At 40.0% G+C, this 19165-nt stretch overlaps 1 protein-coding gene across 4 annotated transcripts in view; it reads left to right on the top strand.

Moving 5' to 3' along the window:
- The window catches only part of arhgap20b (Rho GTPase activating protein 20b), a 104740-nt gene that overhangs the window by 47002 nt on the left and 38573 nt on the right, over positions 1 to 19165 (top strand). For 2 of the 4 annotated variants that reach the window (XM_073058059.1, XM_073058061.1), the window contains exons 2-6: positions 4427 to 4512; positions 13259 to 13429; positions 15547 to 15696; positions 15792 to 15833; positions 18368 to 18452. In XM_073058059.1, the coding sequence (XP_072914160.1) occupies positions 4427 to 4512; positions 13259 to 13429; positions 15547 to 15696; positions 15792 to 15833; positions 18368 to 18452 (534 nt within the window). The remainder of the gene's footprint in view (positions 1 to 4426; positions 4513 to 13258; positions 13430 to 15546; positions 15697 to 15791; positions 15834 to 18367; positions 18453 to 19165) is intronic. The other 2 variants (XM_073058062.1, XM_073058060.1) reach the window with 2 other exon arrangements.

Genomic DNA, 19165 nt, shown 5'->3' with positions numbered 1-19165 from the left:
ATCTGCAGATGCTGGAAATCCAAGCAACACACACAAAATGCTGGAGGAACTCAGCGGGTCAGGCAGCATCTGTGGAAAAGAGCACAGCTGATGTTTTGGGCTGTGATCCTTCATCAGGACTGGAGAAAAAAAGACAAGGAGTCAGAGTTAGAGGGGAGAAATAAGGTGAAAGGTTAAATGGGGGGGCAAGTGATGAAGTAAAGAACTGGGAAGTTGATTGGTGTAAGATATACAGGGCTGGAGAAGGGGGAATCTTATAGGAGAGGACAGAAGGCCATGGAAGAAAGAAATGGGGGAGGAGCTCTAGAGGAATGGGCAAGTAAGGAGATAAGGTGAGAGAGGGAAAAGGGAATGGTGAAGGGGTGACATCATTGGAAATTCAAGAAATCGAAGTTGATGCCATCAGGTTGGAGGCTACCCAGACAGAATATAAGGTGTTACTCCTCCAAACTGGGTGTGGCCTCATTGTGACAGTAGAGGAGGCCATGGAGTGATGTGTTGGAATGGGAATGGGAAATGGAATTTAAATGGGTGGTCACTGGGAGATAGAGTATGTTGTCATTATTTACAAGTGGATTGGAGGGTAAAGCACTCCTCCTTAATTAAGACCAATGCTGGAGTTCTGTAGATAGCTCCATGCCCGTTTTCTTTTGAACTAATGTGTGTAGTCTCTGCATAAAGTATCAACCAATTAATTCAAGTTCAGTTTATTGTCATTCTGCTGTATACATGTACATCACAAAACAAAATAACGTTCCTCCAGACCAAGGTGCACAACACAGAACATATAACTCACATGCATAACACATAAAGTCATATTACCACTAGTAAATCAAATATCCTATCAGGTGTTTATATGCTACAAGTTAAAAAGTAAACAGTATAACGCTACTGGTGGTTTGTATGTGAAGAGACCTTATGATGAGATTCATATGTGGTGGCAGAGAGTTCAGTCATCTTGCAGTCTGGTGGAAGAAGCTGTTCCCACCTTAGAAGTTCTTGTCCTAATGCTATGGTACCTCCTGCCTGATGGTAGAGGGTCAAAAGAGATTGTTGGATGGATCAGAGGGATCAGTGACATTGCTAAATGCCCTGTGTACAGAGTGCTCCTGATAAATATCTCTAATGGATGGAAGAGAGACCCCAATGATTTCTCAGTAGTCCTCACAGTTCTTTGTAGGGACCTGTGGACAGATAGCTTGCAATTCCCGTACCAGACAGTGACACAGCTGGTCAGGACACTCTTGATGGTGCTCCTGTAAAAATTGTTTAAAATGGTCCTGAGGGAGGGGTGGGGTGGGGGGGGGTCTCACTCGCCTCAACCTCCTCAGGAAGTAGAGACACTGCTGTGCTTTCTTAACCATAAAGGTGGTGTTCAGGGACCAGCTAAAACTGCTTGTTATGTGCACTCCCAGAAACCTGGTGCTCCCAGCTCTGTCCACGGAGCAGCCATGTGCGTGCATTGGGGAATGGTCAGTCAGCACCTTCCTGAAGCCCAGAATAATCTCTTCAACCTTCTCCACGTTGTTGTACTCACTCCATTTTACCAACCGCTCTGCCCCTCTCTGTACTCCGTCTCATGGTCATTGTTGATGGGGCCAGCCACTGTTGTGTCATCAGTAAGCTTGCGGATTTGGTTTGAACTGGATCGAGCAATGCAGTCAAGTGTCAGCAGTGGGATGAGCACACAGTCTTGGAGCGTGCTGGCACTCACCGCGATGGAGCTAGAGATGCTTCTGCCAACACCGACTTGACAGTGGCCTTTCTAGTAAGGAGTCCAGGATCCAGTTACAGAGAGAGGAGATGAGACCCAGTGATGAGAGTTTACTCACTAGCTTGTGAGCGTGATCGTTGAAACCTTTCTTGTTCTACTATAGAATGTTCTGGATGGTCCTTCTTTGTGTTCATTTAGGACTAAATCAAAAGAGTGTGCATGAGAAAAGGAACCAGTCATAAATCTATTTATTGGCAGAGCAACTATGAGGTAGTGTATGTTACCTAATGCTGCTTCTATTTCTTACTTTGGAACAATATTTCTTCTTATCTTGTGTTAAATTGTGGATAAGCAATCTGACCATTCAGAGACAGTTGTAATGAGTTAGAGCTGGTTGTTGACAGGGTGTGTGTGAGTCTTGATGATTTGAGATGACAGTGCCAAAGGGCAGGGGGATGATGAGAGAAGAGGGTAGTTCTCTACCGCAGGACTTTGAGCCAAGGAATTTTGAAATCGAATCACTTTTGGACAGGTTTGCTTTCAGTTTTATAAACAGTATGTATAGCTGAGGCTTTGTGTAAAGAAACCAAGATCTTATTTATGTGCCAGATAAACAGATTGACTTGGAGACATGAAAAGCCAAAGGAGACAGTTGCTTTCCAATATCCCAGAAGAGAGCAAAGGGAGAAAAGACAAGGAATCACTTGACCCAGTCAGGGAATTATTAGATGATCCACCAGACCCCAAAGGTACAATGATTGAATGGATGTTAATCACCACTAATCATTTAGGCCAGCCAATTTGTGTACAGTCAGGTTCCATAAATATCTTTCATTCTAAGTGAGAGAAAGCAATGGAGCATCAGAATATTTGAGCCCAAATTGATGGGAGATCTGAAACATCAATTAGAACATCATAACTTTCTTAACCAGAAAGCTCTGGATTGACTTTTCTGGTGCAGAAGAGTCAATCCAGATTCTGGGTTTGTGCTTCTTGCCTAGTGGCTATTGTTTAGACATTGTATATCATTTACTAGTACTGGAGTTAGATGTTCGCAGTTTTGAAGTAGAATGAGACAGATGATTTACAATAAAGTCCATTCCACTTAACCAAAGTGTACATGAAGGATATACATCTGAGTCCTAATAGATTAATATTATATGCAGTGAGTTTCCACTTGAACTCTGTTTATTATACAAATTAAAAAGTAGCATTGTGCAAGTAAGGAAGTACATTCCAAAGAACTTTACATACAATGAAGCAATTTTGAAATGTAGCCACTTTTGTAATGAAGGATGCAGAGGGATCATTAGTACACAGTAAAGTCTCACAAATATCCATTAAACAAACAACTGCATCACTAATGGCTGTTAAATATTTTGGTCAAAACAGATCAAAGAGCATAAAAGGAACAAGATTATTCAAATACACTCGAAAGAACCCACTGAATCAACACACAACATGCCAAACTACACTGAGGGATGGTGCTGGGATTGGTTTAGTGGAGGTACTTTGCCAAGTTGAAAGGTTGACAGTGGAAGAAGCATAACACAGGACCAGGACACAAATAAACCCTGAACAGCAATGCCAGACTGAGATACGATGACTGCTACTAGACTGAGACAGGGGCTGGGAAACTTGCATTAGAGCAGCTTCTAATGTTGTTTTTGGAAGTTACATGAAGGACCACAGGTTCAGTTGCTGGTTTAACAAAAGCATGCTGACTATTCCTATTCAAACCCCACCTTTCCATCCCAACCCTTGGGATCTTCTCCACTAATTTCCTTTCTATTGATGTAATGCTCATTGGAACTGGTTTAAACCTGCACTCCTTCTGATAAAGGGGATGTTTACAAGACAATTATAGCAATGAGCAGAAACTGAGTTGGGGGTTGCTTTCTTTGAATATAGGACGCTGAAGGGAGATTCAAGGAGGGAATGCACAGTTGAGAATCCTAAACCCAGGGACCATGGATTTATGCCAATTGGTTCAAGGATTGTTGGGAACTGAGGAAAATTGCTTTAACTTGCTGAAATGTAGGGGTCGGGAATTCACTGTTTGAAGGGCAGTGGAGACAGAAATCACCACATTTCTCATTGCTATGAACAAGCTATGGATCCACTTTCAAGAACCCTACAACTCTTGTTCAGTATTTATTTCCTTAGTTTTTTTGTTTGCAGTTTGTCTTCTATTGCACTTTATTGTTTGCCAGTCTTTGTATGTAGTTTTTCATTGATTCTGTTGTATTTCTTTGTTACGCTGTGAATGTCTGCAAGCAAATGAACCTCAGGCCAGTTTATGGTGACATCTAAGTACTTTGATAATAAATTCACTTTGAACATTTACTGCATATCTTAATTAGCAATAAAAGGACTAAACACTAAGAGGAGGGAAGTGCCACCACAGTTTGTTTTTGGGCTGAAAAGAGAACTTGAGACTGAACCAAATGTAATGCTTCAGATCTAATAATTAAATGTTCAAAGGAAATGAGCTGTACCAATTTAGTCTTCAAACAATTCTATATTCTTGTCTGTTCTGAATTCTATATTTGTCTGTATATCTCATCTTTAATTCAAGAATTTCTATAAATTGTCAAGTTGATATACTAAAGAGCAGAAACATTTTGCTGTGATTTTGTACTGCTGTCAAATATGTAGCACTAGATCAAAGTTGAAGAAATTAAATGGTATGGTTTCTCTTTTATTACACAGAAAATGAAACCGGTGTTGGAGAGGAAACGCTCTGCACCCTCCATGGTCTTTAGTAAAGCACTCAGCAAATCTAGATTACCATCCAGGTAGGAACCCAGATACTTTCCTAATCTAAAACTGGTGAAACTGTGACTGATTGTAAAGACATAACTGAGCCAGGAGAACAGGCTACCCAGATAAAACACGTAACAAGTTTAACAGTATGAATAAAAGAAAAGTTAAATTGATAAACATGCAGAAGTAGAAAGAACATTTTCTTTTTTATTTATTAAATAAGCACTTTATGTTGAGGAGATAGCTTAAACCAGTTGCTGACTGGAATGTTGACATTCTGGGTCCATCAGGGGTTCCAACTTGGGGTCCATGGGTGCCATGCTTAGTGGTATTGGTCCATGGCATAAAAAAGTTGGGAACCCCTGGCCTAAATGCTCTAATTATAATGATTTTCTGATGACACATTAAGCAGAACTCTGTCAACGGCTGTAAGAGAGTGTTGTATTTCCAAAGTCGCTTACAGGACTTTCTTCAACTTTAAATGCTCTTTCACTTTGTTGTATGAGTTGTTTATTTTTTTTGTTCTGTTTGTCTCCCCTCTTGTTGTATGACACTTCTCTGTCCCTTATTAAGGAGGCAGAGAGTCTGTGGCATGTCAAATTGTCAGGTGAACAATTAGTTTTTGTTGTGTTCAGATCATGGTCTCTCTTGGGGCCTTTGCTATTCCTCGCTTGGTGAGTGGTGGGTGCTGATGCATTTTGCTGTGGTAAGTAGGGGAGGAGGAGGGGGAGGGGCGATGCTTTGCTGCTGCTTGTGTGTGGGGGGAGTAGGAGGGGGCTTTGAGGTTCTAATGTTTTTACTGTCACTCAATCTTTGGGGTGCCCTTCTCTTTTCAAGGATGTCTGTGAAGAGCAAGAACTTCAGGATGTATCGTATACATTCTCTGATATTAAATGGAACTATTGAATAGGGAACTGTCTATTTTTTGCCTGCCATCCTTTTTTCTTTTCCTTTGTGTCATCAAAGACCTTGCAATATTAAACAGGTTAATCAGCATTAGCAACATTCTGTGCTTTTTCTTATCTCTCATTACCTGATTCTACCATTATGTACCATTCGCTGTATTACAACTCCAACCCCACCCAGCTCCATCTGCCCATCACCCCCCATCCTCACCTGAATATTAAGGAAAATGAAATTCTTATGGATATTAATTTAAAAGCTATTTACTGTGATTCTGATTATTCAATTTGTGATAAAAGTAAGCATGTGCTTTTTTAAAGGTAGCTGTAAATTCCACTTGATTATGACCTATATCATCTTTTGAGGTAAAGTACATAACTCTTTTAACTGCCTTAGCCTTATGTCATCTCCTATTAGCCTTTAGAGAAATTTTTCACTATTAGCAACTAAATGACTTTTTTTTTGTCCTCCGATATCTGTTATATATTTGCAAACCATTTCCATTGTACAACTATCAACATGACTTGTATATAAGCATCATCACCATCATTATGTGTCGTGTTGTATGACATGGGCAATCATGGTCTTTGACCGTGATTGTTCTTGGCAATTTTTTTACAGAAATGGTTTGCCTTTGATGCCTTCTAGGTAGTGTCTATACAAGACATGTGTATTCAATACAATTCAATACAATTCAATTCAACAAGCCATATTCAATACTCTTCAGAGATTGTCTGTCTGGTATCAGTGGTCGCATAACCAGGACTTATGATATGCATCAGCTGCTCATACGACCATCCACTACCTGATCCCGTGCCTTCATATGACCCTGACCTGGGGGCTAAGAAAGATCTACACCTTGCCCGTGCATGACCTGTTGGCTAGTTGAGGGAAGGAGTACCCTACACCTCCTTTGCTAGAGACATATCTCCACCCCACCATAAAGTAGCATAATTAAATGCTGGAACTCCCTGATGAAGTTTACACTAAACCATTGACTCTCATTAAAGTACATCATTTCCAGGTCCCTACAACCTGTGGAATGTTTGGCACAGGCTCATGGAGTCATAGAACGCTATAGCACAAAAGCAGGCCCTACGGCCCATCAAGTCTGTGCTGAACCATTAATCTGCGTAGTCCCACCAATATGCTCAGTGAGTTGTATTGTCTTCAACAGCTGAAACACAGTGTGGGATTTCAGTCTTCACTCTTCTCTCAAAAGTTCTTGACTTTATTTGGCAAATGGCAGCACAAACAATCTCTCCATGCTGGAAAATACGACTGAAAAGTCTAAACAGCTGCTCTGATATATTGCTCTCTAATTAACTGTTGTCAGTTTGGCTTAGACTTTATGAACATCAGTGGAATTTTCTTGCTCCTGATCTGTTTACAGAAACCAGAATTTATGCTACCTAAAAGCAGGTTCAGCCTTTCCCTGTCAACGACTTGATGCTGTACTGACGCACGGGGATACTGCAGGAGCCATTATTAGTAATCACCAACTTTTACAAGAGTTGGCACATTGTCCAAGTACTTCAACTGAAAAACAAAACTAACTCAAATTTCACACATAAATGTAACCGAAACAGAATTGGCGATGCATCGTGTAACTTGAATCTTGTTTTATTTTGCCTGGTCAGTTCATTTATTCAATCTCTGTAGTTTTGTTGCTGTCCCTGCTTTCCTGGAGTGACGTTGTTAACTCCAATAGGAAATGATTCCCCACAGACAAGCAATTTTCCAGTGCTTTGCTCAATTACTTATGCACAACCAATTGTGGGACCAAAAGGAGGAACTGATTCTAATGGCTGAAGGGTTCATGATCAGAAGACATTGCTTAGGATGACTGGCAGTACAACTGGTGGCAACTGTGCAGGAACTGTTGGGATTCCAAGCGCAGTGCTGAACACAGTGATGGAAACAATAACAACCCAAACAGAATTGCACCTAATTCTGAAATGCAGTTAAATGTGATCAATAAGGCAGTTCATTAAAGACAGTTCATCAAAGGCTGTTCATCAAAGACGGTTCATCAAAGACAGTTCATCAAAGGCTGTTCATCAAAGACAGTTCAGTCCTTGGGCCATCATCTTCAGAGGTCCAAGGTCATCCGACATATAAAAAATAAATCCAGCTTACTGGGGAGCTTTCAAGAGTGAGGAATTAGAAGAAGTTTCTCTGCCTTGTGTTTCATTGCAGCACTCCAGCTGTTCTTTCACCTGCGATATGGCACCTCATTGAAGGTCAGGAATCTAAATCAAGAAAATGAGGTGAAATGTTTTGCAAAACAAAGGAATTCACTGGACAAGGAATAAAGATTTTTTTTAAATTTTGGATCAAGCATGATCATAGAAGCATGGAGAATAACTGAGAATTTGTAGAAGTGGAAGTGTGGTTTAGCTCAAACTTTTCCCTTCAGAACCTACACATAATTATTCTATTAAAAGTTCTACCACCCTCCCCCATTCTCTACTACTAACATCTGTTGATGGCCTATTTTAAGGAGTACTAAATGCTTCCACTTTCCCTGAAAGAAAGCCCAATCAATGCTATTAATATCCTGATGACCTTCCAATGCCTCTCTCAATGAATGTCAATCAGCTCCCGTTTAAAAGAGTCAGATATAATTTGAATAAACCATCTCAACAATTCACATTCCAAACCTTCATGAAGCATCCAACAACACATCTCTCTTATTTTCTTCATTTCACACACTGAGTTATTACTTAATCAGTATTAATTTAGTCTGTATCACAGAAGATAAACACAAGAGATTTTGCAGATGCTTGAAATACAATAGACAATAGACAGTGGGTGCAGGAGTAAGCCATTTGGCCCTTCTAGCCAGCACCGCCATTCACTGTGATCATGACTGATCATACACAATCAGTACCCCATTCCTGTCCTCTCCCCATATCCCTTGACCCCGCTATCTATAAGAGCTCTATCTAACTCTCTCTTGAATGCATCCAGAGACTTGGCCTCCACTGCCTTCTGGAGCAGAACATTCCACATATCCACCACTCTCTGGGTGAAAAAGTTTTTCCGCATCTCTGTTCTAAATGGCCTACCCCTTATTCTTAAACTGTGGCCTCTAGTTCTGGACTCACCCATCAGCGGGAACATGCTTCCTGCCTCCAGTGTGTCCAATCCTTTAATAATATTATATGTTTCAATCAGATCCCCTCTCATCCTTCTAAATTCCAGTGTATACAAGCCCAGTCGCTCCAATCTTTCAACATATGACAGTCCTGCCATTCCGGGAATTAACCTTGTGAACCTACGCTGCACTCCCTCAATAGCAAGAATGTCCTTTCTCAAATTTGGAGACCAAAACTGCACACAATACTCCAGGTGGGGTCTCACCCTTGTCCATTTTCATAGTTACATCCTCAAAAAACTCCAGAAGATTAGTCAAGCATGATTTTCCCTTCATAAATCCATGCTGACTCAGACTGATCATTCTACTGCTATCCAAATGTGTTGTAATTTCCTCTTTTATAATTGACTCCAGCATCTGTCCCACCACTGACGTCAGGCTAACCGGTCTATAATTCCCTGTTTTCTCTCTCCCTCCTTTCTTGAAAAGTGGGATGACATTTAGCCACCCTCCAATCAGCAGGAACTGTTCCTGAATCTATAGAACATTGGAAAATGATTACCAATGCATCCACGATTTCTAGAGCCACCTCTTTAAGTACCCTGGGATGCAGACCATCAGGTCCCGGGGACTTATCAGCCTTCAGACTCAACAGTCTATCCAACACCATTTCTTGCCTAATATAAATTTCCTTCAGTTCATCCTTTACCCTAGTTCCTTTGGCCACTATTATATCTGGGAGATTGTTTGTGTCTTCCCTAGTGAAGACAGATCCAAAGTACCTGTTCAACTCGTCTGCCATTTCCTTGTTCCCCATAATAAATTCACCCATTTCTGTCTTCAATGGCCCAATCTTGGTCTGAACTATTTTTTTTGCTATTCACATACCTAAAGAAGCTTTTACTATCCTCCTTTATATTCTTGGCTAGTTTACCTTCGTACCTCATTTTTTCTTGGCGTATTGCCTTTTTTGTTATCTTCTGTTGCTTTTTAAAAGCTTCCCAGTCCTCCGGTTTCCTGCTCATCTTTGCTATGTTATACTTCTTCTCTTTTATTTTTATACTGCTCTTTACTTCCCTCATCAGCCGTGGCTGCCCCTTACTCCCCTTAGGATCTTTCTTCCTCTTTGGAATGAACCGATCCTGCACCTTCTGCATTATTCCCAGAAATACCTGCCATTGTTGTTCCACTGTCTTCCCTACTAGGGTATTGTTCCATTGAACTTTGGCCAGCTCCTCCCTCATAGCTCCATAGTTCCCTTTGTTCAGCTGTAATACTGACACATCCGATTTTCCCTTCTTCTCAAATTGTAGGTTAAAACATATCATATTATGGTCACTAATACCATAATATTAGGTAATACCATTACCTCGAGGTAATGGTTCCTTTACCTCGAGGTCCCTGATCAAATCCGGTTCTTTGCACAACACTAAATCTAGAATTGCCTTCTCCCTGGTAGGCTCCTGTACAAGCTGTTCTAAGAATCCATATCGGAGGCACTCCACAAACTCCATTTCTTGGGGTCCAGTACCATTCTGATTCTCCCAGTCTACCTGCATGTTGAAATCCCCCATGACAACTGTATCATTACCTTTGCAACATGCCAATTTTAACTCTTCATTCAACTTACACCCTACATCCAGACTGCTGTTTGGTGCCTGTAGATAACTCCCATTAGGGTCTTTCTACCCTTAGAATTTCTCCGTTCTATCCATACTGACTCTACATCCCCTGATTCTATGTCCCCCCTCGCAAGGACTGAATATCATTCCTCACCAACAGAGCCACCCCAACCCCTCTGCCAGTCAGTCTGTCCTTTCGATAAGATGTATATCCTTGAATATTCATTTCCCAGGCCCTGTCCACTTGAAGCCATGTCTCTGTTATTCCCACAACATTGTACTTGCCAATTTCCAACTGAGCCTCAAGCTCATCTACTTTATTCCTTGATTATTGTCAGAGCAACACACTCAAAATGCTGGAGAAGCTCAGCAGGTCAAACAGCATCTACGGAAAGGAATAAAGAGTTAACATTTTGGGCTGAGACCTTTCATCAGGACTGGAAAGTCATTCTTTCTGCAAGAAGCAGGATTTCAATTCCCATTCCCACTCCAACATGTCAGTCCATGGCTTCCTCTATTGCAATGATGAGACTGCTGTCAGGTTGGAGGAGCAACACCTCAAATTCCATCTGGGTAGCTGCCAACCTGATGGCATGAGCATCGATTTAGACCATAACACTACAAGACATAGGAGCAGAATTGGACATTCGGCCAATCAAGTTTGCTGTGCCATTTCATTATGGCTGTTCCATTTCCCCCAGCCCCAATCTCCTGCCTTCGCCCTGTTTCTCTTTATGCCCTAAGTAAACAAGGATCTATCAAACTCTGCCTTAAATATACCCAATAACTTGGTGTCCAGAGCCAGCTGTGGCAATGAGTTCCACAGATTCACCACTCTCTGGCTAAAGAAACTCCTCCTCATCTGTATTCTAACAGGACATCCCTCTATTCTGAGGCTGTATCCTCTGGTTTTAGACTCGCACACTATCGGAAACATCCTCTGTAATCTACTCTATCGAAGCCTTTCAATATTCAATAGGTTTTAATGAGATCCTTCACCAGTCTTCTGAGGCTACGTCCACACTAGACCGGATAATTTAGAAAACGCCGGTTTCGTGTAAAAACGATAGGCGTTCACACTATGCGTTTTTGAAAATATCTCTATCCACATTGAAACAGAGATTTCGGTGAATCTCCTCCTCCTGCGCATGTGCAGGACACATCTACCGAAAACAAGCGACATGTTTGGTACCGAATCTCGCCGTAAAAGTGCGTGCTTGTTCAGTTGAGACTAGAAAAACTTAAAACGATGGACAGCTGTTGGCTCTCGTGCAGGAGAACTTAAAAGTTAAAAAAAACAAATACTGGAGTGTACGGAGGCAACTGACAGGGAGTTCACGGACTGTATGAACCGGCTGACAACGAACATTGAAAAACTGACTAACTCTGTTGCATTAATAAAGCACCTTGTTAGATGTATGAATGTTTTAATTTCTGCATCAGTGTTATCTTGTATTTCCATACAATGTTACATTAGGCTGTTACACATCTATTGTCAGAGAAGTACTTGCATAAATAGGTAAACCACCTTCATACGAGCAAGAACAGAAAACAGGGCAAAGTGAGTATACTTACTTATTCAGTAAGTTATGGGTCAAAGTATTTGGTGAGTACATTTCTAACTCTTCTGGCTTCAGTCTCGTTGCTGTCTGTTCTGAAACTGTTAGGTTGCTTTCAAGAAAACAATGAAATGGCGCGCTGCCGTCTGACAACGTTTTCAGATTTCTCTGGTTACCCCGTCCACACTGATCTGCCTGAGTGGTGTTTTCAAAAATACCCAGCCTGGAAAGCGTTTCTGAAAAACTCCGGTTTAGGGGGACGAAAACGCTGTTTTAGTGTGGACAAAGGGTAAAAACGGAGAAAAAGCTTCGGTTACGGATTTATCCGGTGTAGTGTGGATGTAGCCTGAATTCGAGTGAGCACAGGCCCAGAGCCATCAGACACTCCTCATGTAAATCTTTCAATTCCAGAATCATTTCCATGAAACGCCTTTGAACCCTCTCTAAATTCAACACATCCTTTCCTAGATCAGTTGCCCAAAACTGCTCACAATGCTCAAAAGGAGGCCTCACCAGCACTGTAAAAAGCCTCAACATTACATTTATGCTTTTATATTCTAATCCTCTCAAAATGAATGCTAACATTGCAGTTGCTTTTCTCACCAGCAACTGAACCTGCAAACTAACCTTTAGGGAATCCTGCGTGGGAACTCCCAAGACCTCTTTGTACCTCGCCATTTAGAAAACAGTTTACACTTTTACTTCTTCTACCTAAATGCATGGCCATACATTTCCTGACACTGTATTCCATCGGACTCTTCTTTGCCCGTTCTCCTATTCTGTTTAAGATCCCTCAAACTTCCTGTAATCTTTTTTACCCCTTCTTTTTCTTCTTCTCTTTTCTCCCGTTCCCCACTCTGGCTCCCTTCTTACCTGTTCTCTTCTCCTTAACTGCCTATCACCTAACCCTGGTGCCCCTTCTCCTTCCGTTACTCCCATGGTCTACTCCTCTCCTATCAAATTCCTTCTTATTCATCCCTTTACCTGCTCCAGCCACCTGAATTCACCTATCACCTTCTAGCTTGCACTCCGTCCCTTTTCCCCACCTCTTATTCTGGCTTCTTCCCCTTCCTTTCCTGACCTGGTTTAGGCCCAAAACGTTGACTGTTTACTCCTTTCCATAGAAGCTGCCAGATCTGCTGAGTTCTCCAACATTTTGAGTGTGCTGCTCTGTATCATAGAATACATTTTTCCCATTACATCGTTCTCCCAGTTTTCTATTATTTCCATCGGATTTTTTTCCTATTGTTGTGGGAAAGTAACTGCAGTCTCCACGGTTCCTGTCTATAGAATCATGATAAAAATCAAGAAGCTCACGTACAGGCAATCGCTCTGTGTTGCAACATTCCTCTTTGGTAAAATCATAGGTAGGGTAGCAGCACTGAATCAGTCAATGAATAACAATTTACATTTCAAACACGTTTCCAATCTGATAATACAGCTGAAATTATCTTATGAAGGGAAATGTTGTATGATTTTAAGTGTTTACATTCTTGATGCAGAAGGCAAAAAATCTTAAAAACGTATTACTTAGAATCAATATGATTGTCTTTTCCAGCTTGCAGACCATTTTTAAAAATGTGCTTTTCTGCAGAGAGCAGCTGATTTCACCCACGTCTCCTGACAGTAAATCCTTGGTCCGAGCCTTCAGCAGCCCCACCACAGCTTTCATCATGGATGAACGGGTCCAGCTCACAACAGGACTGCAGACACAGGAACGTCACCTCTTCCTCTTCAGCGATGTCCTGGTGATCACAAAGTTAAAGTAAGGGTTTCACAAATATTGTTTCTACTTGACAACACCACAATTCAGATGACTCCTTTGCAGCTGAAAGTAAATGAACATCGCACGTGTACCCTTGTGTTACCAAGTTTAAATAGCCACCTGTTCATACATTGTTAATGACTACACAGAAAAAGAAAGCACACGCATCTTCTTAATCTTTGATAACTGATCTCTGAAATTTAGTCTTAAGTACATCGAATAAGTTAGATCCTGATACTTTTCTGATCCAAAGGTTCTTTCAAGAGTGAGACAGAAAACTGATTGCTTACTGTAGTTTCATTAAATGTTACAAAAGGAAAACAAACAAGAAAGAGGAGCTGAGAGAGCAAAGAAAAGAAATAAAGCAGTCATGGTCATCTCATTTTCAGATTTAGAGATAACAAAAATCTAGTTAAATTAACCTGAAGATAGCCAGAGTTGAGTAGTGTGACACCTACTATTGAAAACTAAGAAGCTTCTAGAAAAATACAAAAGTAACTGTGGCGTAATTACTAGAAAATTCATTGAATAATTACATGTATATACGTGATTGTGTAAAAATACGAGCAAGCATAGGAAAGTTATACTACAAGAAAAATAAGAATTTTACATCCCAATCCAACATATTTATCTGTATAAGAATGGAAGCAACAAATGGAAACCGTCCTCTTGCAGATTTTTTTAGTTCATTGGAGAAGCAATTAAGAGTAGCAACATTGTCCAGCACATGTCCTAATAGCCGGGATTCTGTAGTACACAGGACATACAGCTCATTCAAAGACAGTCAACACTGATGTGAATAAAGTAGCTTTAAAAAAGCTATGGGATGAGATCTGACAAATAGTTAGATTCTAGATGTCCTGTGTGTGCAACAATGTGGATGATTACTGAATGGTTTGGCTGCGTTGATGCTCTTTGGTGTATTGGAATGGGCAGGTGACTTGAACTGTGTGGGAAGCATAGAGAATGTACTGATCCAGGTTGCAGTAAACCAGAATAGGAACCATGCTCATACAGTTTTGGTTTAGTACATCCTTAGCAAAGAATTACTTACATTTACAAAGTGCTAACCTCTTTGAGATGAACTGTAGGTGAGCCATCTCAGAGGTTTAGCACTTCATGTTACACTTCATGTACTACCTGTACAAGAGGTCAATCGCACCATCAGATGCATCAGATTAATTATAATTTTTTGATATATCAAATTGTTCCATTGGCATTGAGTCATGGCTGTAAAACATAATGAAGAATTTAAAAAAGTAAAATAGATTTTGTTTCCTTCCCAAAACCCACGGCATCATTTGTAACTGAAGTCATAAAAGAAACAATTAGAATACCCAAAGTATTAAAACTATGCCATAAATTTAATTCCCCACCTAACCCTCCAGTGCAGTGGTTTCCAAACCTGGAGTTGTGAAATAGAAAAGTATTTGAAAGTGTAACTTTATTTTTCACTAGGCTGGTCAGCTGACTTACTACCAACATCATTTTTGGGAAGACAAAATTCCATTGTCTAAATGAAAATACTAAGGAAAAGATTGAGTTACACTGTTCTACTGCTTCTTCTATGCAGGATATTGGATTATTTGAAAAGGAAAATAGTTGAACATCTTTTCTGTCAATGCTCTCATTAGCTGTCTTGCTGTGTCTGACAATTATAACTTATAATATGGTAGAGTATTGTTGGGCTGCTGAGGATGCAAGCCCAACACTAGGATAGGCTGTCTACTTCTACTACAAACTGGATGCAAACATTTGTTTGTCATATGTTTCTACAAATTATACTAAAACTAGAGTTTGGGTCTCTCAAGATTAAAGCTGCCAAGAATAATGCAGTACATACATGCATACAGTCCTGGAAACTGGAAAACAAAACTCCTCCAATTTGTTTCCAAAATGATTTCATCTTTTGTTCCCCAAGGCACTCCTTGGGACCTGGTAAAATTCCTTAATTCACAGGTTGCATTTCTTCATGTATGAGTTCAGACACATACCCCACCTGCTTTTCACCAGTGTAAGGTTTACAGCCAAGACTAACTCTCACTTGGCCTTCAGGTATACATTGGAGGTTTATCACTTGCTCTGAAAATTTTCTTCCCTTCTTTAATGTTTCACAGGTCATCGACGAGCCTAAAGCTGAAGAACCAGGTCAGATTGTGTGAGATGTGGACTGCCTTCTGCATTGATGAAGTGTGTGAGAGGAAGTCAACTCCAGAAAATTCATTTGTTATCGGATGGCCAACAACTAACTGTGTGATCACCTTCAGGTAAAAGATCAGTTTGCTTTCTTCTGTGTAAGTTTCTTAGAAAGCTGCAACTTGGCAAAAACTTACCTACTGTTTTTTTTCTAAACACCTTCCAGTTCATCAAATGTGAGGGAAAAATGGCTTTCAGCACTGCAATGGTAAGACGTTTAACATCTTATTTAAGCAATTGCACATCTTGTGTTTTAAACAAGGTGTGATTATGACAGAAATATGTCAAAGTGGGCAACAATTTTTCTAATTATATTCTTGAAATGGGATATAGATTCACTGGTGTTGGCCACTTGCTGTGACTACATTCTTTATGACTCAAATCAGTGAATATCTACTGGATGTTCAATTTCAGAGGACATCATAACCTGACACAGACCTGTCTTGGCTCTAATTCCATACATCTTGAAAAGAATTCAAGAATTGAGCATGACTCTTAGTGTTACATTCATAAGTGAAGTAATGGTTACATGTAGGGAAATAGCTCCTAATGTTGCTGTTTTCAATGTGTACACCATATCTCTCCACCTCCACTGGCACCCCAACCACAGTCCCCACAAGAATTTATCATTGCTTGTTTCCCATGAGGTTCTCAGTCATATGTTGCCTGCCAACAAGCTTAAAACATCCAAAAAAGGAAAGAGCAGTGGTCTATTTTTCACTCATCTGAAACAGTTGAAACACCCATGTCCCACTGTATGTGGGAAAAACAGTCTGCGTTAATTTGAAGTTTATCATAGGACCTGAGAATATGAGGAAAACAAAATACACTTAAAGAGTAATACATGAACAGGTCAAAGTAGTTTAGATGCTAACCTGACAAGTGAAATTTGCCCTGTTCATGAATATTTCAGAGTTGACAAAATTCAGAATCCACTTAGAACTGGCAGACCAGCTGTTAACGCAACTTAAACATTATTGACATTCCCACCATTATACCTTGCCAGATCTTTAGAGTGAGATAAAAGTGACAAAGTCTGGTAATCTGGAGTTTGGGAATCTCTGCAATACCAGGCATACAAAAATTTGAGATACAATTGTAGAGGGAAATCTGTTGCACTTTTATTCTGCGCTTTCATGTTATGTGAGGATGTCTGGGTTTCCTTCTTCATTGCTCTGGAAATTAGGTGGTGCAGTTACAAGGAAGATGTAATGGGAGCTTCAGAAGAAGCAGGTGTTGGCTCTGTAGTTCTGTAATAAAATGTTGCACACTATGCGTTACTGAGAAAGTACTCTTTAATTCATTCTATAGAGAAGCCTGATTGGCAAAATGGCTTCAACAAAGGCCATCTAGGAGAGCCATCAGTTCTCTTCAATATGATGTTTTTACATCACTCCTTACTGTTCAGTAGCCAAAATAATAAAGTTTTCCTACTTCTGAAAAGCATTTCAGTGATTTCATTGATATAGCCTTAGGCATAAAGCTGGCCATGACTAATGATATCTTCAGTGTTGCCCTTAAAATAGTCCTGGATAAATATTTTGAATGCCATGCTGTCATTCAATGCTCACACTATGAAGATGCTGCATACTGTGGGAACCTTCCTGCCAACGATTGCATATTTCTGTTATGGCTGTCTACTGCATTTACTTTTTACTACTTATTGCCCAATTAAAAGCATCCTGCAGTAGTATATAACACACCACTCATACAGTTTAGCATTATGTGTGCATCTCCTTATTGTTACTTCTCCTTCTCTTCAAAATCTGTGTTATAAAATGCAAAATGCCATTGCTATCCTGGATAACTATTGGGGAAAAAACCTAAAGTCGCACACTTTGAATTTCTCAACGCAGTCCAATTTCAACCAAATTAGTTTGGTTAAAATGAGCATGTCAGCAATGTGGCCCTAAATACCTCGGTCAACTCTACTGAAGAAAGGAATCCACTTCCACAGTATGGAGTATCCCGAAGCTCATCAGAGAAAACAAATTACTTTTGTAGTTTCATTCATATCATAGTTTTATGCAGTACATCAAAACCTTCAAAGGCTACAGCCCAGAGTCATCAGTGCCATAAACACTTCTAATAATTCAAATCCGACAAATTATTTGTGCCGTTTACGTAAAAGAATGAAATTGTGCTCAGCTAATTTCAGCCCGTTTTGATAAATGCTACGGTGTAAAGTTATGGAAGGCCAAAGAAGTAAATATAAATTCAAAAAGGCAAGCTGAAAGTAACAGTATAGAGATACTCTTCATTGTTTACATTTCATATTGCTCTAACATTGCACCAATCCCAGGTCCAGGGAGATCCATTTAGATCCCTGGTGCAATAATTTTAACACTTGTGATAGGAGACTTCAGCTCAGAAAAAAAAACAGGATGCATATTCATTATTGTATTTTAGGATTGTGCTGGAAATCTTTTGTGAACATCCGATAATCAGAACATGTAACTCTTTTTATTATGTCTTACACACTCAGCTGGCCTGCTAGCACCCTCTAACAAGACTGACACATTAAGAATTGTTACTTCATTAAGGGAGTGGAACTATGAAACTGTATGTATACCCCTGAGGAATTTAAAAGGAAGTGAAGTATAATAGTCAGAAAAAATAGTGGCCAAGATGAAAAGGAGGTTATTTGCCTGTGGAATGTAGTTGTAACAGATCAAAAGAAATTGTTCAAAATTTCAACTTGTGTGACAAGATACCAATCATGATTGCTTGATTTGTATACAGGCAAATCAAAGAGATGAAACAAGAAGAACATCCAAAGAAAATATCGATGAAAGTGTTAGTGATGACAACTCAGACTGGTGCCTTGGTACGTATAGTTGCGACTTATTTTAAAATACAACTAAATAAAAACAGATCAATTTCTTTAATTTTTTTTATAACAGTAGGGTGATGCTCTGAAGAACTTTAAAAGTGCCAGGAATATGATTTGCCAATTGTCACCTCTTATTTGTTTGAGGAATTGGTTCGTGTTGCACAGCTCCACAGCCATCAGCAGCTTCCCCAAGCTACCAATGGCAATGCTTGGGTCTGAACAGTAAAAGGTTTGAGGCCATGTGACTTCACACTAGGATGGGTCCCACTCCAATTTGATGCACTTTACATGGTCTAACAGTCAGAAGGTGTCTTCATTTTTTTTCAAAATTCCTTAACCAAGAATGAGGGGAACACCTATAGCATTCTCACAGTTACCTCTCCTGAGATCAGCTAACTCTGCGAAGAAATAAGTTTTACGGTAATTAACTGGGCAGTGTGTTTATCCAGTGAAACTAAGGAGGAGCCACTTTCCACTTATTGTTGAATATGCGAAGACTCTCGCAGATGGAATAGAAATAGAGTGTAATACTTACAGAATAAAGGGAGAAACGTGGAAAGTGTGGCAAGCTGGGAAGTCTATGTAAACAACACAAAGATAAAAAATAAATGGTGCACTGCCTATTTAAACCCTCTTTTCTGCTTTGTTATGGAATAAGTGACTTTTTAAAAACTTAGCATCATACTCAAACTTTGAACTTCGAACCT

Source organism: Hemitrygon akajei, chromosome 10 (genome assembly GCF_048418815.1).
Source record: "Hemitrygon akajei chromosome 10, sHemAka1.3, whole genome shotgun sequence".
In the NCBI taxonomy this organism is placed as follows: Eukaryota; Metazoa; Chordata; class Chondrichthyes; order Myliobatiformes; family Dasyatidae; genus Hemitrygon; species Hemitrygon akajei.
Note: the sequence above shows the minus strand (reverse complement) of the source record. Positions and strands in the feature narration are given on the sequence as shown.